The sequence below is a fragment of the Kogia breviceps genome, chromosome 3, assembly GCF_026419965.1.
Source record: "Kogia breviceps isolate mKogBre1 chromosome 3, mKogBre1 haplotype 1, whole genome shotgun sequence".
Lineage (NCBI taxonomy): Eukaryota > Metazoa > Chordata > Mammalia > Artiodactyla > Physeteridae > Kogia > Kogia breviceps.
Window position 1 is genome coordinate 158,337,622 of NC_081312.1, and position 20,869 is coordinate 158,358,490.

At 50.5% G+C, this 20,869-nt stretch overlaps 1 protein-coding gene across 3 annotated transcripts in view; it reads left to right on the top strand.

The window, feature by feature from the left end:
• The window catches only part of PCSK6 (proprotein convertase subtilisin/kexin type 6), a 196,041-nt gene that overhangs the window by 104,468 nt on the left and 70,704 nt on the right, over positions 1-20,869 (top strand). For all 3 annotated transcript variants that reach the window (XM_067030118.1, XM_067030119.1, XM_067030120.1), the window contains exons 7-11: positions 6,254-6,426; positions 10,487-10,699; positions 14,300-14,400; positions 18,436-18,539; positions 20,086-20,203. In XM_067030118.1, coding sequence (XP_066886219.1) covers positions 6,254-6,426; positions 10,487-10,699; positions 14,300-14,400; positions 18,436-18,539; positions 20,086-20,203 — 709 coding nt within the window. The remainder of the gene's footprint in view (positions 1-6,253; positions 6,427-10,486; positions 10,700-14,299; positions 14,401-18,435; positions 18,540-20,085; positions 20,204-20,869) is intronic.

A 20,869-nucleotide genomic window follows, 5' to 3' on the forward strand; every position in this document is an offset into this window, starting at 1 on the left:
GTGTCCCCACTTGCAGGATGGATACTCGGGTCCCCATCATGCTCTTCTGTCCCCTGTCCCAAGCTGCCAGCTCTCACTGGATCGCCTTGTTCTCTGGCCCGTGGTCCCTGGTGGAGAGACCACGAAAGTCAGTCTGGGTTTCAAATCTCTAGAGCATTGCTGAGGTTCTTCCACTTTTTTATAGTTCTCTGAAAAATCAACAGAACCTGATTATAAAAGAGTGACCTGTTTTAAAATGGAGATTTCATTACCATATAGGTATAACAGGGCCCACAGATCAGGAGACAATGGCCACTGAACAGAGTCTGTTACTCACAGTTCCCAAGAGGATGGGTTATGCCTGACGTGGAGGACACGCGGAAAAGCACCAGGCTCGGTCAGGAGGCAGAGGGGAGCAAGGGGACCTGTGGGCTTCAGCCTTTATTGTGGTTTCTGCAGGAGAGAATGGGTGAGGTGGGGTGAGCAGGCTTAGGATGGGCTAGTTTGAATCATTTCAGGGCTCAGGGCTTAGGAGCTGCCCCTGGTTGTATGGTACCTGGCCCTGGGGTGATTAGGGCAGGTGGAGAGTAACCCCAAGTGTAAAAGCCCCATAAAGGGGGGTGCTTGGGGAGGTGAGCTCTGGATTCGTTGGTTTGCATAGGAAAGATGTGCTCCTGGGGGAGTTCTGGACCATCTCCAGGAACTGGCCAGCCCTGGGGCATGGGGGTGTTGGTCCCTGCAGGGTCAGCAAGGCCCCAAGATGTCAAAGCATCAGAATACAGAAAATAAGAGACCCGGTTCAAGACCTACCTAGGAGGGGCCCAGGGCTCCGTGGCAGGACAGGCCCGTGAGTTCACTGGGGCACCACTGGCTGTAGCTGTGTTTCCACTACAGAGGGAGATTGGCAACTTAGCAGGAGGCCAGGGGAAACTTGGCTTGGCCGTCAGCCGCGGGTCTCCAGGCACTTTGTGTGACAATGGCAAGTGCAGATGTGGCTCTCAACCCGGCTGACCATGGCCCCCACCCCCACCGCACCCCCACCCCCGGGTCCTAGGAGGAGACTGTCACGTGTGGGTGTATTTAGAGATCTGAGAGCCCTGTTTGTCTTAGGCCATAGTGAGAGTTAACAGAAACCTTTTAGGTTTTTAGCATTTCTAAACAACTGTTGCAACCTCACTTGGCCCAGAATGGCTGTTGGTGGAACAGAATGTACTGTAGTTTTAGTGGGGGGAGAAAAAAAAAAACCAAAAACCAATTCTTTGTGGATTTATGAAAATAAACTCAGAATTAATGAGCAGAATTTGCTGGGGAGGCCTATTTGTCACACTCAGGAAGCTACAATCTCATTTTACTTGCCGCTGTCGCTCTAGCATTGCCATTCGTTTGCTGAAGGCAAAATACATTACTTCTAAATAAACAAAAGTGGGCCCCATGTCCCGCTCCCCTGCCTTCCTGCAAACATTTATAACTGGCTGATAGCTGACTTCTTGTGTGTGTGTGTGTGTGTGTGTGTGTGTTCTTCCTGTTACCTTTTTTGGGGCTTACCAACAGAAATGTATTTTCTCTTGGTTATGGAGGCTGTGAGTCCAAGATCAAGGTGTCAGAAGATCTGGTTTCTTCCGAGGTCTCACTCTAGACCAGCACACACGGCTGCTTTTCGCTGTGTCTTCTCGTGGTCATCCCTTAGTCTGTGTTGTCTGTATCAGAATTTCCTCTTTTTCTTCTTCTTTTTTTTTTTTAATGGAAATGCATTCCTTTTATTTATTGATTCATTTTACTTTACTTTTGGCTGTGTTGGGTCTTCGTTTCTGTGCGTAGGGCTTTCTCTAGTTGTGGCAAGCGGGGGCCACTCTTCATTGCGGTGCGCAGGCCTCTCACTATTGCGGCATCTCTTGTTGCGGAGCACAGGCTCCAGACGCGCAGGCTCAATACTTGTGGCTCACGGGTCTAGTTGCTCCGCGGTACGTGAGATCTTCCCAGACCAGGGCTCGAACCTGTGTCCCCTGCATTAGCAGGCAGATTCTCAACCACTGCGCCACCAGGGAAGCCCAGAATTTCCTCTTCTTAAAAGGACACCTGTCATGTTGGATGGGTGCCCACCCATGTGACCTCATTTCAGCTTAATTACCCCTTTAAAGACCCCGTCTCCAAATCCAGCACACTCTGATCTTCCTGTTTAAGTTTGTAAAATTGTTTATTTATTTATTTTATATCAAAGTACAGTGGATTTACATTGTTGTGTTAGTTTCAGCTGTCTAGCACAGTGATTCAGTTTTATATATTTTTTATATATATTCTTTTTCAGATTCTTTTTCCATACAGGTTATTACAAAGTATTGAGTAGAGTTCCCTGTGCTACACAGTAGGTCTTTGTTAGTTATCTATTTTATATTTAGTAGTGTGTGTGTGTTAATTCCAAACTCCTAATTTATCCCCCACCCTTTTCCCCTTTGGGAAAAGACAAATATCATATGATGTCGCCTATATGCAGAATCTAAAAAAAAAAAAGTACAAATAAACTTACTTACAAAACAGAAAGAGACAGACATAGAAGACAAATCCATTGCCTTTGAACATGGAACTTCTTCAGGACATTTTCAGGGGAAATGCTGTGTCTCGGGCTGCTTCACATGGGCGTCTGCATGTCCACAGGTTTGTCTTGCCTTATACAAGCCAGTGGTTTGCAAAGTCCCACCATAAATTAGGAACAGGAAAAGGGAGGAAGGAAGGGTCACTATGAAAAAAAAGTGTTTTGGTTTCTTTAAAAAATTAATTTATTTATGTTTATTTTTGTCTGCGTTGGGTCTTCGTTGCTGCACGCAGGCTTTCTCTAGTTACAGCGAGCAGGGACTACTCTTCGTTGTGGTGCATGGGTTTCAGTAGTTGTGGCACACGGGCTCAGTAGTTGCGCCTCACAGGCTCTAGAGCGCAGGCTCAGTGGTTGTAGAGAATGGGCTTAGTTGCTCCGCAGCATGTGGGATCTTCCCGGACCAGAGCTCGAACCCGTGTCCCCTGCATTGGCAGGCGGATTCTTAACCACTGCACCACCAGGGAAGTCCAGCTGGTTTCTTTAACTTCATCAAGAGTCTTGTAAAATAATTGCTTTCATCAGGTTATCCTGGGGCCTTGAAACTATCCTTGGGTGCAGGCCAGTTTATGGAAAGTTTATTGTTTCCTGCGAGGCAAGCTGTGTGATTCTTCCCTGGGGGGCTGAGCCCTGTCAGCACTAGGAGTTGTCCACCCAAACGCAAACCTGTCGGGCCCTGCAAAGTCCCGTCCTCCGCCCCCTCACACTCCTCCCACCTGGTGCCACAGACTGGCCCTTGGAGTGGACGGCTCAGTCCTGCTCATCCTACCCTGGGAGCCCTGAACCCAGCCCACTGCTGAGTCGTGAGCAAACTAACAACCATGAGTGGATCTGCCATCCAAATGATTTGTCCACATTATTTTTGTACCTGACAGTTTGTGGGAAATGGGTCTTTATTTTTTCATTGGAGAAATGACTGTTTTCTTCAGTTTGGCGTTTCCAGAGAGCCATTCACATTTAAAGCTAATATTGGAACAGCAGGTTTCCACTGAAAATATTTACCTTTTCCTTGTTGGCAACTTGTCAGTGTTGGGGGAAATAGATGCTTCATTAAAATCTAAGTACATTATGCTTTCTCTCTCACACGTCAGTCACTAATCCTCCAAGATGAGGAGCATTGTGAGCAGTGTTGGGGAAGCATTCTGGTCTTACGTTTTTACTTATTTTAGATGTCATCTGGCATCTTGTTCTTGTTCAAAAAGAGGCATCCCAGCACCTATCGCTGGCATGGAGAAGCCCTAGGATAGCAGGTTAAATGTCACCTCTAGGACATCAGAATTGATTGTAGCTACAGTGGAACCAGCGGGGTCTCTTGCCCTGGAAAATCCATTGCCAAATAGAAGGGCATAAAGAAAGCAGCTGCCATTTCTCAAAAAGCACAGGGCCCCAGGGTCTTGACAAATATTTAATCCTCCCGACTACACTGGCAGGTAAGTTTTGTGGAAAACAAGGGCTCGGACAGTTTGAGACCCTGGGCCAAGGTCACACGCAGCCGAGATGAGATTCCACCCCAGGACTGTCTGACCCCTGCTCTCTTCCCCCAGCTGTGAGTGGCTCTTTATTTTGCCTGGGGCCCCGCCTTTGCCACACCACATGACCAGTGTCCTGTACTGGTTATGGCCCCTCCTTGGGGTTCGTGGCTCCAAGAGCCTCTGGGTCCAGTGTCTCTGACGCAGCCAGAGAGATGAAGGCCCTGTACACAGACTAGCGACGGAAGGATGGTACTTGGGGCTACTCTGAGTCTCCTCATCCACCCCGAAATCTGAGAAAGGAAAAAGTGCGATGAGCTGATGCAGCAGAAGTGGCCCCACCCCACGACAGATGCCCACAAACCCAGAAAAGGTTTGGCCCTCGTTATAACCCCCTTGATCTTCAAAGGGAAATTGGCTCCCACTCTCTTGAAACTAAGAACCTCTGTTTATCAAAAGACACCGTAACAAGTGAGAAGATAAGGCATCAACTGGGAGAAGATGTTTACAACATACATAACCAAGAAAGGATGAATTCCCAGTACAAGCAAAACTAAGCAGTGTATTATGCATACAGTTGTATTAAAACACCCATTTTTTTTTGTTTGTTTTTGTTTTTTGTTTTTGCGGTACGCAGGCCTCTCACCATTGTGGCCTCTCCTGCCGCAGAGCACAGGCTCCAGACGCACAGGCCCAGAGGCCATGGCTCACGGGCCCAGCCGCTCTGCGGCATGCAGGATCCCCCCGGGCTGGGGCACGAACCCGCGCCCCCTGCATCGGCAGGCAGACTCCCAACCACTGCACCACCAGGGAAGCCCAAAACACCCGTTTTTAAAGGCAATGGAAAGACTAGTCCAAAATTCTGAGCAGTTTCCTCCATGAGGGGCAGGGCCTGGGTTGAGGCCACAGAGGCTCAAGTTCAGTTTCCCTAGATGGATGTTCATGTGTGTCTGTTATTTTATTAGGCTTTATAACTAACACGTTTGTGCCAGGCAATCCTTCATACATGTCAAATAGTAAATGTTTCAAAAATAAAAGGTAAAAAGTAGTTATTAACAACCCCCGGAGGTAGGTTTCACCATCCCCGTTTTTACAGATGGGGTCAGACTAGCTGCTGACACACACTGGGTACTTACCGCACTCCAGGCACTTTATATGAACCGTCTTTTTTTAGTGTTTATGGCACCTCTATAGATAACAATAATTTTCATCATCACAGTTTATAGAAAACAGAAGCTTAGTGAGACAAGGTAGCTCTTGCAGTCACTAGCTGGTCACGACTGGTGGTCAAAGCAGGGCTTTCCCCCATGACCTGCCCCATGTCCCTCCCATGGGTGAGGGGGTGACAAGGCGTCTACCCCCACTTGTCCTGTACTGCCATCTCTGTGTCTGAACAATGGTGGCATCCCCACGCTGTCCTACTGCCAGGCACCTGAGGTTCTGAATCACTCGGGTGGTCATAGACCGGGAGGCTCAAATCACAGACAGTTACGTCCCACAGTTCTGGAGGCTAGAAGTCCAAGATCAAGGTGTTGGCCCACTGGTTCCCCGTGAGGCCCACGTGGTGGCTGGCAGACAACCACCATCCGTGTCCTCACGCGTTGGAGGGCACAGGAAGCCAGCGAAGGGTGCTAATCCTGCCCTGGGGCCACCCTCCTGACCTCACCTAAACCTAGTTACCTCCTAAAGTCCCATCTCCAGATGCCCTCACATCGGGGGTTAGGGCTCCAGCATGTGAATCTGGAGGGACACAAGCGTTCGGTCCATGGTAGGCAGGGATGAGGAGAAGGGAAATAGATGGAGAGCCGGCAGGTAAAGTGGACCGTGTTGAAGCCTATCTCTGCTGCTCCCTTTTAAGGCTGTCCAGCTATAAGGAGCTGGTTCTCTGATGACCTCAGCCCCTTCCTCGGTCAGCACCCATGTGGCTGTGAGTACTCTTGTTGAGTTTTTGATGTCACCCGGGCCTAATCTCACTCTTGTTTTGCCGTGAATGTCTCTGACATTGTGTTTGAGTACAGTTTCGAGGTTCTAAGAGCAGGAGTTTCCAGTAGCTTGGTGTCCCAGCTAATATGGGGCCCGGATGCTGTGCCCGGCTCCCCAGACAGCTGTTTGGGGACCACGGTCCACACGGGGACCAGTGGCCATGCGGGACCAACATCCGTACGGAACCCCCCACCCACCCACCTTCCATGCGACTGTCATGGGCCTGTGCTTCCAGGCATCCGCATGCTGGACGGCGACGTGACTGATGTGGTGGAGGCCAAGTCCCTGGGCATCAGACCCAACTACATCGACATTTACAGCGCGAGCTGGGGGCCGGATGACGACGGGAAGACGGTGGATGGGCCCGGCCGACTGGCCAGACAGGCCTTCGAGTACGGCATTAAAAAGGTGTGAGTAACCCAGAGCTGCGAGGGAGCCTCAGGGATGGGGGGGATAGTGAAAATACTTAACAGTGAAAAATCAGAAGGAATAAAGCCAAAAAGATAATATTAGAAATACTCTCAATCAACAAACCCAAAGATGATCTTCCAAATGCTCTTTTAACTCTTCTGTGCATATAGAAGGAACTGGGTTCACTCACCTTTTTAAGAAAGAAATATGAGACCATCTTCATGCTGTTTCACAGTATGTCTTATTAAACAACCAACATGTCATATAGGTAAGAAGAAATCTTGTCACGTAGGTAACAATAAATAAACTTGAGGGACTTCCCTGACGGTCCAGTGGTTAAGACTCCGTGATTCCACTGCAGGGGGCCTGGGTTCCATCCCTGGTCGGGGTACTAGATCCCACATGCCGTGCAGTGTGCCCCCCCAAAAAAATTTAAAAATATAATAAATTTGAGCAGCATACATACAAAATTAGAGTGACACAGGGGAGAGCCCCAAAGCAGGGCGGTGATGGTGCTAGGACCAGAGCGAGGGAGAAGTCACTTGGGGGCTCAGGGAAGTGGCCATCCACCAATGAGAGCAAAAGGACGTCACCTCGTTACAGAGCAGCTGTTCCGGAAAGTACCAGCTGGTCACTTATCAGCCCCCTGGCTCTGAGCCTTGGAGCCTGACTGCCCCCAGCTGAGGGGTGTATGCAGGTGGGTGGTGGGGATCCTCCACTAACCACCTGGCCTGTTAACTGGGACAGTGCAGGTGGAGGGGGTGTCTGGGCCTCGGCCCACCTGCTCACAGGAACCCCGAGCCGTGGAGCTGTCCGCATCCATCACGGGGAGTGTGCTCACCCAGCACCCCCGAAGCAGCAGGTCTTGGCCGTGTTCCCTCCCTGCCAGCTCGCGGCCCAGTGTGTTTAGGATGTCTGGGGTGGACCCCACATCTGAGCATGGGCCCTCCACCCACCAGCTGACGGGGAGCAGAGGAGGCTGCCAGGCTCCTCTTGGGAGGTCCAGCCCAGTCACTCTGTGGTCATCAGTTCTGGGTCCTTGTGAGTCAGGAAAGTCTGGCGGGGACGGGCGGGTGTCCTGGAGATGACCCAGCTCTTACAAGCAGGGTGGCAAGGCAGATTTCTGGGCGAGGACAGTTTCTTGGAGCAGACACAGATCTGTGGTCAGCGTCCGGGAGGCCCGGCGATGCTGGCAGGGCTGGGTCAGGAGGTCCAGGCATCTCCAAGGCAGGGTTTATACCTCTGACTTCTACAGGAAACGGGACGGGGGGCCAGGTCAAGCCCATTTTATTATCTATATTTTTTAAAACATTTTTTAAAAGTTCTTACCTTATTGTAAACCATGCATGATTAAAATGTGGTTAATAAATAGTTAACAAATCAAATAGTACCAGAGGATTACAGTGAAAGCAGCCCTTATCGCCCTCTGTCCATCCCCCGTGGTGCCCCACAGAGGAGCAATCCTGAATTCCGAGCAGCATCGGCTTCATCCAGCGCTCAGGGGAGTGCGGAAGGTGCAGAGAGGACCATGTGGTTCCCTGCCATCCTTGTCAGTTTCTTGAAATACTGAAGTCATTTCATTTTTTTTTCTAGTCATTCTGAATAAAATATGCCACATAGGGAGCCTTAGATTGCAGCTGTCGGAAGTTGTCACTGAAAATCTTCCTAGGGATTTGATGATCTCAGACTGAACCACATTCTCCCATCTGTTTTTCCTCCTCGACTCCCTGTTTGTCACCTATATCCTTCTTCTGTAAAATCTGACTTCATCTTTGGTAGATGGTATGGGTTGATGGTAGGAGACATCAGACTCTGTACTTTGGCATAAAGATGTGTTTGATGTTGGTCCTCATGTGGCTTGTCACCCAGAAGGGGAGAGTCAGTGTCACTGTGGCTGAAAGCACTGGCTTTGTCCAGATGCCGGGCATTTGCTGGCCCTCTGAGTCCATGGATGAGGTCTCCGCTTCCCAGGCAAGTTGCTCAAATACGTTCCGATGGTGTCGAGGTGGTGGCTTCCTGAACAGAAGTGCAAGTTCATAGCCAGGGTTGAAACGTCCCCTAGAGCCTCTGTCCTGTGGCTTCCATAGGAACGGAAGACCTGGAAAGTGAAAATGCAGTCCTCAGAGATGTCTCAGATCTGGGTGTTTCCTCTGCCTCGTTCCCATGTTCCCTTTCCAGGAAACTGTTTTCAGAAGGGAAAGAGGCTTTGGACGCCCTGATGCCTGTGAGAACTCATGGGTCTAGTGGTACCTGCAAAGTGCAAGGTGAAGAGATGCAAGTCTGGCATTTCGGCCTCTATTATTCAAAGTGGGGTCCCAAGCAGCAGAGCTGGCATCACCTGGGAGCCCGTCAGAAGTACAGAATCTTGGGCTCACCTGGACCAGCTGAGCCCAAGTCTGCGCTGTATCGAGACCCCTGGGGATTCTCCTCACGAGTGTGAGAAGTGCTTTTTGAGGCCATTCTTCATGCTGCTGGAGCAGTAAGGTCGCTTGCCGTGCTTTGCAAAATGACAGCCTTTGATAAATAATTTGGAGTGAGGTGAGGAGTTGGAGGTGAAATAAAGATAGGCTCTGATGGGTTCAACACCCTTTCATTCCATTCAACACCCTTTCATCCCAATTTTCGTTGCTTTGAATGAGCTTCTGATTAATCTTTTCCTACAGGTAATTATGGGCACAGACACATGCATGTCCTTAGTCCTTTGTGCCTTTTTTTCCAGAAGGTTGCCCTTTTTGCTTACTGTAAGTAACCTTTATGTCGAGCTCTTGGCCGTTTGGGCAGGTCTACCTTCGAGATGTGGAAAACGGAGTGGATGAGGCAGTTTTGAGCCCTGGGACTGGGCTGTCCCTCGAGCCTCAGGTTGGAACTGGTGGGGGTGTGGGAGTGAAGACAAACAGGCGCAAAAGGGTGGGGACCTGTGGTCTACTTGGTCCAAAAGTGGGGTGTCCTAGTGCTTCTGGAGCAGGTGGGTGCCCTCAGTCCGGGTGGACTTGAGCTCCAAGGGTGTGTCAGGCATCCTGTCAGAAGCAGGGCTTTGGTCGGGCTATGGGGAATTGTAGGATTTTGTTGAAAATTTTCTTTAAATTGGCCATTTGTTGGGCCTAAGTGTCAGTTTCCTCCTGTGTGTTTGGACAGGAGTATCGTTGGCAAGGATGCCGGAGCCACCAGCCCACGTGGAGACGGGTATTGGCACCTCTCTCTGGGGCTGGCTGTGCCCACCAGCAGTCCAGCCTTTCAGACCAAACGGGTCGGTTCCATCTTGGAACTGGTATTCTTCTTTAGCTGGTGTTTGTGGCTGGAATGAGTGTTGGTTAGATCCCATGGGTGTGGGTTGGAGAGGCTGCAGGAGCTCCCCTGACCTGCTACTGTCTTCCAGAGACTTGCTGTCACGTGTGTGTGTCCTTAAATGTGAAAACCTACACATAGGTGAAGTGGCTGGCCTTGGTTGCGCTGGCAGTGTGGCCGCTTCAACGCTGACCCGTGGGGAAGCCCCGGGGCGCTCTCCTAGGATGGCCCCGGGGTGTTCTGGCCCTTGGCCCTTGTTCCTGCAAATCCTGGGCCCACCCACTTTTCAAGGAGCTCGCTCTCCAGGAAGGATGCTTCTGCAGCTGGGTTTTCAGGAACTTTTGCCCTCTTCCTCCCCCAGAAAAGTTAACGTCATAAATTTAGCTGTCAGCTTTCATCTCAGTGTACTTGGGGGCGCTGCTTGGTCTTTTTGATCGTGGGTCATTGCAGTGGAAATTACTGGTGTTGCTCCTGGGACAGAACAGCTTGTGTGAGGGCCTTGATTTTCCTGTGAAGAACAGGGAGGACTTTCTTGGCCAGCTTCTCAGTATGACGTTGTGATTCTACTGTGTCATGGCTGTTGCCGCCAACGCTCTATGAAAATTGGAATGACGGAGCCCACCAGCCCACAAACCACACACTGGGCGGCCTCTGTCTGGTCTGAGTGCATCCTCCTCGGCTCCCTCCCTCTTCAGGGGCGGAGGGGGGCGCTGGACAGGGGTGAGACCAGCTGGGGGTCCGTGTGGGCTGATGTCTGTCCTCTCCCCTCCAGGGCCGGCAGGGCCTGGGCTCCATTTTCGTCTGGGCGTCGGGGAACGGCGGCCGAGAGGGGGACCACTGCTCCTGCGACGGCTACACAAACAGCATCTACACCATCTCCGTGAGCAGCACCACCGAGAATGGCTACAAGCCCTGGTACCTAGAGGAGTGTGCGTCCACCCTGGCCACCACCTACAGCAGCGGGGCCTTCTACGAGCGCAAAATCGTGAGTCCTTGGCGGAACCCTGGGGGATGAGCTCCTCGGCCCATTCCCAGGAGGACGGGCCAGTCAGGGCAGTGTGTACCTGGCCCCGGGCCTAGCCTTGCCGTCAGGGAACTAGTTGTGCCCCAAGGTAAACCCCAGGCCCTTGGCAACCTTCCTCAGACCCTGCCTTTCTAATTTTGGCACAGAATACCAATTAAAACCCTCTCTGTCTCTAGGGATCTGAAAATACCCTTTAAGAACGGGGTGTATTCTCAGCACAGTGTCTTTTTTTAGCTTTCTACGTTCTGTGGTCACATCGCTTGGGATCCAACTGGCCAGTTCAGTTTCAACATGCAAAACAGAGTGAGAGAAAGTCTTGCTTCTATACTGAAACAGTTTAGAAATCGGAGTGTCCTAGGTGTTCCCTTCCTCACAAAAGGACTTTTCCAGACACTTCAGGTTGAGAGTGGTTTCTGTCGTTTACGCTCACTTCAATGAACATAAGTGTGGTTTATCTTTTAGAAAGTAACTTTTAGTTACTTTCTTACTTAGTGATGGGTGAAGTTTGTGCTTGTTCCTTCCCTACCTGCCTTCCTACTTTAAAAAAATGTAAGAGGGGAGGGTTTCAAGTTGAAATCAATGCAGAATTCAAATGCACAGTCATTAAGATGGTTTTTAGGCCTTTAAAAAAAGGAGACCGTGGAGCTGGCCAACTGGTTTAACCTGAAAGCTCACTGGCCTCTTTTCATTTCTCCTGTTGCCTGGCCACATCTTTAGACATTACTTGCAGGCATATTTTTACACTTTTCTGTGGGAGCGTGCAGGCTTCCCGTCCCCTGATTTGCTCTGCACCAGCGGGAAGGTCAGCCGCCATCCTCCCACTGCCAACCTGGCAGCGGCCCAGGCTGGTTCACGAAGGTATTAATTTATTTTCCTTTTCTACTGGACCGTGCACCCCTGGGATGGGGCTGAGATTCTGAATGGTGTCCTGTTCATTTAAGAATCTACCTCGTTTGAACACGGACTTGCTAGAGTCTCATTAAGCAGAACCTGACAGAGGCCTTGGCTGGAGGGGGCAGGGAGGTGCTGTGTGCTGGGGGCTCTGTGTTGGGTAGATGCCTTTCCCCATCCCTGGGAGCAGGGCTTGCAGCTTTATTTGCTTAATTAATCACATGGCATCTGCATGTGTGTACATGTGCATGCGTGGGCACACGCCTTAGCTACAAAATGCCTTAATTTCTTTTTCTTTTTTAAAAAAAATTTCGGGCTTCCCTGGTGGCGCAGTGGTTGAGAGCCCACCTGCTGATGCAGGGGACACGGGTTCGTGCCCCGGTCTGGGAAGATCCCGCATCCCGCGGAGCGGCTAAGCCCATGAGCCATGGCCGCTGAGCCTGCGCGTCCAGAGCCTGTGCTCCGCGGTGGGAGAGGCCACAACAGTGAGAGGCCCGCGTACCACAAAAAAAAAAAAAAAAAAAAAATTCTCTGAGCCCTAATGTATGGTAAGAAGGGTGTTGTTGGGCAGAGGGTGAAAGAGAAAATCACACTCCATTGCAGCTGCTGTCCTGGTGCTCGTCCCTGGTAGTATGGGTGGCAGGTTGTTTTTGGTTTTGGTTTTGGTTTTTTCCCCCAACTCAACAAGGCCAGGTGTTTGCTCTGAGTCCCTTAGTCCCTTAGAGACCCTGCCAGGGGGTGAGCCCCTGCCCTGGATGGTTATCAGCTCACGTCTGCACTTTCAGGCAGGTGTCCATGGAAATAGGAGCTCGAGCCCCTCGTCCTCTTCTGTTGCTACCATCCAGCGAGTGCCGACCTGCGAGAGATTGTCCGGTGCTGAGACAGGGCTTGTGATCAAATAAGGGCTTGTGATCAAATAAGTTGCACCTAAAGCACATCTCTCCCTCATTCATTCACTCACTGAACACGGCCAAGTACCAAGCAGGATGTAGAGTTTCAGGAAGGGGCTGCCCACCTTGGTTCAGCCATCCCCTCCCCGTGGGGAGGCCCCTCTACTCATGCCCCTTTCTCTGAGGCTTGAGAGCCAGCCACGGGCCTTACCTGCTCTTGGGAGCTTGGTCTCCTGCCCACACAATCTCAGTTTCCCTCACTGTCCACCTTTGACTGAGTACAAGTATGTGCCACGTGCCAGCCGTGCTTTCACAGAAGCCCCGTGAAGGACTTGGCATTCAGCCCCTTTGCATGAAGATCCTGGGGTCAGAGAGGTTGCATCCTCATCCCTGCTCCCTTACCCTCTCCAGTGTCAAGGTCCTGCTGAACTAGGAGAGGGGAGGAGGCTGGTCTCCACCAGCATCCCTGTCGAATCTTCCTCTGTGTGTGTGACACGGGCTGGATCCCTCTCACTGGTGGTGGTTGGCTCAGCTGAATCATGAGGAAGGGAAACGCTGTGTTTGGAAGAGGATCTGGACTGTTACCACGGGGGAAATTTGTTCTCAAGGGTTTTGCAGATGGGTTGCTGGAGCCTTGCAGTTGGTGGGTATATTAGTCTCCTATTGCTGTCATAACAAATTGTCCCAAACTTCGCAGCTGGAAACAGCACAGCTGTGTCATCTCACAGCTCTGTGGGCCAGAAGTGCTGCAGCCTCCACTGGGTCTCACGAGGCTGATGTCCAGGTGTTGGCCGGTCTGCGTTCCTTTCTAGAGGCTGGAGGGAGAATCCATTCATTGTTCATCCAGGGTGTTCACAGAACTTAGTTCCTGGTGGTTATAGGACTGAGCTCCTGTTTCCGTGTGGGCTGGCTGCCGAGGGCTGTTCCCAGCTTCTGCGGGCCACCCATGTTCCTGACTTTTGTCCCCCCCAGCGCCCTCTTCAAAGCCAGCAGGGAGGGTCAGGTCCCTCTTAAGCCTCATCTCTCTGACAGACTTTTAAGGGCCCTGTAATTACATCAGGCCTGCTAGATAATCCAGGATAAATCCCCAATTTCAGTTCAGCTGGTTAGCAGCCTTAGTTCCACCTGCAAAATGCACGGGAGTCACACTAGGGCCAGTGTCCCATCCAGCACAACAGGCGTCTCCCAGCTGTACCCACGCGTGCTTCTCCGTTTAAGTTCAAAGGGAAGGTGCAGTCAGGCTGGACTGTGGTGAGGCCCAGAATCAGTGCCCACCCCCGTCACCAAGGGACACAGGTGTAGCTCCTGCTGCAGACAGAACTGTGTGCTCTGGGACACTGTCAGCTACCTGGGAGGACGTCCTGGTGGAGAGAGTGCTCTGTGACCTTCTCTGACCGATGGCCGACCTCTGGCTCACGGCAGAGATGCTCACTGGGCCAGATGGCACCTGCACGTGTTTCCCTGCTCTGAAGTCTGGAGTGACTTGGGGGTTGTTGACGAGGGCCCTGGCAGGGGGTCTTGCCGCAGAGGCCCCTCTGTTTCATTCTGTCTCTCTGTTGAGTCTCGGGCTGCATCTGCAGTGGTGGGGGGCTGTGGCTTTGACCCCCTGTTCCCACCCTGCCATCACCCTGTTGCTGCAGGGGGTGCCAGACATGCGGAAACCTCCGTTGCCAAGATGTGTCTGCATAGCACCTCTTCCGTCCCTGGGGCCAAGGTCACGCCTGCCCAGGGGCAGTGTCCTGAGCAGCCTCTGACCCGGCTGCTTGCTGCCCCCGTCCAGGTGACCACGGATCTGCGTCAGCGCTGCACCGATGGCCACACTGGGACCTCAGTTTCGGCCCCCATGGTGGCCGGCATCATCGCCTTGGCACTGGAAGCAAAGTAAGTTCCCACCTACCTTCCCTCCTTTTCCTTTTTAAAAAAAAGTTTTTATTGTGGTAAAATACACATAACGTAAAATTTACGTTTTACACACCATTTTAAGGGTGATGCTCATTAAGCACATTCACTGTTGAGTGACCGTCGCCGCCAGCCATCTGCAGAACGTTTTCATCTGCCCAGACTGAAGCCCTGTACCCATCAGATAGCTTCCTGTGTGGTCTGCTGGGGCTGCCACAATGAAACACCACAGACGGGGCTTAAACAACAGAAACGTACGATCTCACAGTTCTGGAGGCTAGAGGTCTAAGATCGCGGTGTCGGCAAGGCTGTTTTCCTCTGAGGCCTCTCTCCTTGGTGTGTCAGTGGTCGCCTTCCCCCCGTGTCCTCACATGGCCTCTGTGTGTGTGTGTGTTTAGATCCTTCTATAAGGACACCAGTCATGTTGGATCAGGGCCCACCCTAATGACCCCATTTCACCTTAATCACCTCTTTACAGACTCCATCTCCAAGTGCAATCACGTCTGAGGTCCTGGGGGTCGGGGCCTCAACGTGTGATTTTGGGGAAGGGATGCAATTCAGCCCATAACACTCCCCATTTCCCCCTCACCCAACTCCTGCCTACCACCGTTCTAGTTTCTGTCTTTATGAACCTGACTCCTCTCGGACTTCAAATTTGTGGGATCCCACAGTGTTTGTCCTTCTGTGTCTGGCTCACTTCACTCAGCATAGGGTCCTCCAGGTTCACGTCAGGATTTCTCCTTAACGGGCATGAGTGGCTTCTTCCCTTTTCTCCCGTTTTCAAGCTCACAGTCTCCTGCCCTTCGTAGGAGCACAGGGAGCCGGGGGGTGCCCCAAGCCTGCACCGCACCCCCAGACCACACTTTAGGCTGATACAGCTGCCCTTTGTCAACTTTAGTTCATAAGTTGACAATACAATGATGATGATTTATCTGCTTTAAGCTGAATAAAAACCCTAAAGTTGTCATTGGGTGGACGGTTCCGAAAAAGAGAGTCTACTACACATACAGTCATGGGGTCAAAAACAGATTTTAGTTTACATATCAAAACTAGCTCAGAACAACCCAGCCCTCTGAAGGAGTCATTTGCTGCAGATGAGATTTTAAATGATTCAGAAGTTATATTTGGGTTGCTGCAATCCTTCTAATTATGTATGTTTGCTTGTTGATTTGCATCAGACGAAAGAGCGTAAAACTCAAATGCTACCCATTTCACAAAGAAAGAGCTAAATATGTTTGATTTTCAGGCCAAAATGATAGCTTCTGTGTCCTGAGGCTCATTTTAAAAATGCTAAATAGTTGCTTGTGTGGAAAGTTGCTTTCACATACTTGGTGATTCGTTGTTTTATATTTTCTTTCCTTCCTTATTGGAAACATGCAAGGAGTTTTGTTAGTTAAAACTAAACAGAAAACAAACCCTGCTTTGTGCCAGATTGTCCCATTAAACTTGGCCTGTGGACTCATGAATTCCCTCATCACTGCCTCATCATTTTAGCTCATCCTCAGAATTTTACAGGTGGTAGGTCAAGCACACGTCATTGGAAACAGCATCTACTTAGAGCATTTAAACGCATAGGGTTGGTCCAGGAAGGAACTTGGTGTAACCAGGGGCATTGCTGCCCTCAGCTGAGGGGCTTTGGAGGCTGGGGTAGTATCTGGACAGCTCACGTGTGCAGCAATTTTGCTGTGGAAGGAGGCCGGGCAAAGCCAGGTCACCTAGGGGGAGAAGCTCTTGGGGGTGCAGGAGGCCTGCAGGCAGCGTGTGACAAGGATACAGGAAGAGCCTTATGTGTGAGAACCACTCCCAAGGCCCAGCAATCCCTTCTTCATTTAAAGAACATTTTAAACACCATTTCTTAGACGTGTTTTCATACAACTATATATGTGATTTCATTACTATCATCAAAAATGAAATGGGGTTTCTCCTAGTAAGATGGTTTCTCACATCCTCCCTTTCTAGACCGTTTCTGTGTCAGCTCTGAAGCCCAGGCTTCCTGGCATCTGTGCTGAGCTCCCAGGGGGCTGGCTTTCTCCATCCTGGGTGGACCCTGCGGATGTGAGGGGTGACTAGCCTGGCCAAGCAGGGGAAAGGGCGGCAGGCACATCTGCCGTCTGGAATCCAAAGCCTGTGCGTGCCACGCCTCTCCACCAGAGGGCAAGGCCGTGGGCCACTCGGGGCCTCAGATCCTCCTCTAACAGTGAGGCTGGCTGTGGTCCTCAGGAGGGCAGTGGATAAGGGGAGGATAGCAGGTCAGCTTGTGCCAAGTAAAGGTCTGGAAACTGTACTGATGGGAACAGTTAGGATAGGCAGCCAGGAGGCCACTGACTGGCCAGGGACCAGCACGGTGTCAAGAACGTGGTAGAGAAATCAGGGGAAGCCAGGGCTAGAGCCCAGAGAGCGGGAGACCCCAGGGAGGAGGAGTACACAGGCCCCCTAGGACTCAAGCCACAGGTGAGCCTCTAGTACTAAAGCAGGCAAAGAGGGGCCATTTGTTGGGAAAGTAAAATAGTGCAGCTGCTCTGAAAAACAGTATGATGGCTCCTCAAAAAATGAAACAAAGAATTACCATATAATTTAACAATTCCACCTGTGAGTGTGTACCCAAAAGGACTGAGAGCAGAGGCTCGAAGAGATGTTTATACAGCCATGTTCACAGCAGCATTACTCACAATAGCAGAAGGTGGAAGCAACCCAGATGTCCATCGATAGAAGAATGTGGTCTATGGAATGTCATTCGGCCTTGAGAAGGAAGGAGGTTCTGACTCCTGCAGCAACGTGGACGAACCTGGAGGGGGTTATGCTGAGTGAACTAAGCCAGTCACAGAAGGACAGATACCTTGGGGCTCCACTTGTGTGAGGCACCTGGAGTCATCAAATCCATAGAGACAGAAAGTAGGATGGCCTGGCCAGGGACCTGGGGGAGGGATGGGGAGTGAGTGTTTGATGGGGGCAGAGGTTCAGTGGGTTAAGGTGATCACATTCTGGAGACGCACAGTGGTGATGGCTGCATAGCAAGGTGAATGTATTTAATGGCACTGAACTGTATGCTTAAAAACGGTTGAGATGGTACATTTTATGTTATGTATGTTTGCCCACAAAGAGTGGGCAGTTGGAAAGATGCCTGTGAGGACTGGCCAGGGCAGGTGCTATTTAAGAAGAGGTGGCGAAGGCCACGTCCAGGGAGCTCCTGCTCTTTTTTTTTTTTTTTTTTTTTTTTTGGCCATGCTGCGTGGCTTGCAGGATCTTAGTTCCCCAACCAAGGATCGAACCCATGCCCCTGCAGTGGAATCACAGAGTCCTAACCACTGCACCACCAGGGAAGTCCCCAGGGAGCTCCCATTCTTGTCTGTGACGCGGTCCTAGCGCTGTGGACAGAGCAGCGTTCTGAGAGCAGCGTTGTCAGGTGGATCCTGTTTTGAGGAGTGTTGAAAAGGCAAGCAAAGCAAATGTATCTTAGTGTCCAAGATATCTCATCTCTGCATTTTTAATCGTGGGCAACTGTTCTTTTAATGAAATGTTTCTACTCTGCACCAAAATGAATATATTGTTAATGTAGAATTACTAAAATCTCAAAATGTAGTGTTTGGGCAGTGGTCCTGGGCATGGGGTCTGAGCAGGTGATGGCTGGGTGTGCCCCTGCCCACGGAACGCTCACTCACGTGGTAAAGACTAGTCCAGATTTTCCCAACACGTGCTGATACGTAAGGCTGTCCCCTCCCCGGGGCCAGAGTTTGCCATAGAGCCTCATACAGACTCAGGTGGATCGTGGTAGCAAGGCTGGGCTTTAACACTGTGGGTTTTTGGTCACCCATTGTACTATCTTATCTCAGGGTTTGATGACTAGAAACCGTTCTTTACAAAGAGGTTGTGACATTGACCCTTGACAAGGAGGGGAGCCTGCGGAGCCTTCCTCAAGTCCAGGCACGAGGCCGGCTCCCAATGCCCCACCATTGATAGGCCTTGCAGCCGCCTCACAAACCCACATGAGTACAGCCGTCTGTTCTTGTGTCATTGCAGCAGCCAGCTGACCTGGAGGGATGTCCAGCACCTGCTGGTGAAGACGTCCAGGCCGGCCCACCTCAAAGCAAATGACTGGAAGGTGAACGGTGCTGGTCATAAAGGTGCGACCAAGACTCCGGGAATGGGTGGGTCCTGACCTCCTGGAGCCTGTATGGGCGGGGACATGAATTTCTCAAAAAGAACCCCCAAATAACATTAATTATGTGTCACAAGAATGAAGAGTACAAATCCAGTAGTTTAATAAGGTCACTCAAGTTCTGGGCTCGCTAAGCCTCACGACTTCTGCCACGTCAGGAGCCACCTGTACCAGTATTGACTTCATGGTTCTCTTTAAATGAGCTTGCCTAATTTTTTTTTTTTTTTACACGAAGAAATATATTTTAAAAGGAAGCTCTATTACATCTAGTCAATCATAGGTTTGATGTGTAGTTATGTTTTTTCTAATGCACATTAAAACAAATCCGTAATTATTAAGATAAATGATGTTTTCTTATGTGCCACCTAAGGACAACTTGCATTCTTAGCCTTGGGTAGCTCTACGATTTTGAAACTATCCCTCAGTTTCCTCACCTGTACAAGGAGGACATTGAGATAGTTATATAAGTTACTTTCTAACTATAAAACTTCTGTCAGCAAGCCCTTGTATTTTAAAAGGGTTCTATCCCCATCATAGCCCGGGACAGACCCAGGTACCATGAAATCAACCCATGGTCCGGGCTTGTAACCCAGGTATTTGGAGCCTCTTGAGCAGGTTATTATAGGACTGTGCCATTGGCTTTGTTTGTCTTGCTTCTTACCAGAGATACTTGAAAAAGATTTACATTCAGCCATGGTATGTTAGGGAGGACTTTTTTTTCCTTTTCTTTAGCTCAGGTCCAACTATTTCGACACCAAGCCTGATATTACTCTTTGAAAAATATAGGTCAAGCATTGTTACCCTAAGTTCCGAGGGACATTCCTTTTAATAAGGAGGCCATTGATTAGGCCTGATGCATCTTTGTCTTGCAGGAATGTTTGTGGTAGTGGTGTGCTGTAACAAGAGCTGACCTACATTTCAATTTTGGCCTAATTAAATAGGAAAAGAGATTGTATCTAGTTCTTGACCTTGCCTCTTAAATTCAACTCTGAAACTCTTCTGCGTTGGCCAAATTAAACACCAGCTTGGGCCAGCCTGTGTGCTGGGTGATGCTGCTCTCCCTGAATGCCCTAGAAGTTCAGGGAGAGCAAATGGCAAAAGAGATGAGCAGAGCCTTGTTTTATTGTGCTTATTGCAGGTCGTGGTTGCATGAACTAAGGTGTCTCATGTTTTGCTTTTCTTGTCTGGTTCAAAATTTGGGGAGCGCAGATGCCAGGAAGTCCCTTTAATATAAAGAAACTCGCCCTCATCTTACATGAAGAAAGTACTAGGCCCCCTCAACACTTCCTTTATTTTGCACCAAAATGGGACATATTTTCTGGCCCTCACTCCTGACCTGAAAGAGTTGAGAGAGTAAAGCAGCTGGGAGTGTCCTCAGAAGGACGGGTGCTGTGGCCCGGGGCTCTCAGGTGCTGCTGGCAGGGGCCCTGCAGCCCTGGAGGGACACAGGTGGCCTGTCCCCGGACGGTGGTGGCAGTGGGGAGCTGGGTCTGAAGGCCCTGTCTTTTCAGTTAGCCACCTCTATGGATTTGGCTTGGTAGACGCGGACGCCCTTGTCATGGAGGCCAAGAAGTGGACTGCGGTGCCCCTGCAGCACAGCTGTGTCGCTGTCACAGACAAGAGGCCCAGGTGAGCTCGGCTCTTCCGGTGTGTCCTTTGGACTCTGCTGGAAGGTATTTCGGGGATGGGGGAGATAGGTGTTCACACACGCGTTCCTGTGCACGTTGGTGAGGACATGCGTATGTGGGTACATGCAGTGCGTCTGTAAACATGTCTGCATTTTTTCTTGTGGATTGTGAAGCAGAGAAAGGAATCGATTCTTAATCCAGTACTGTTTTGAGGCCTTTTGCTGTCATTGTAGTTTCCCCTTTTGTAAGTTGCTCCATTCTGAGGCGTCCATCCCTCAGCCTGAACCCCAGCCTAGGATTGGAACTTCTTAGCCGTAATATTTAGCAGAGCCACCCAGACCTGGGAGCTGCCCTGCTGGCTGGGGGCGATGGGCAGCAGCGCCGAGTGGCCTCCTGAGGCTGGAGCCCTAGCTCTGGCAGCTCCAACGGCCCCGAGAGTCTGCAGTGAGACCCCATTGGTCCTGGACCAGGGTGGCAGCCCTGGCTTCTTCTCTGTGGCAGGAGAGGGTTTAGTATCCAGAGCGCACAGCAGCACAGTGTCGTTTTTATCTGGACTCAGGTAAGCTTAAGGTGTAAACACTGGGATTTTTTTTTTTAACATCTTTATTGGAGTATAATTGCTTTACAGTGTTGTGTTAGTTTCTGCTGTATAACAAAGTGAATCAGC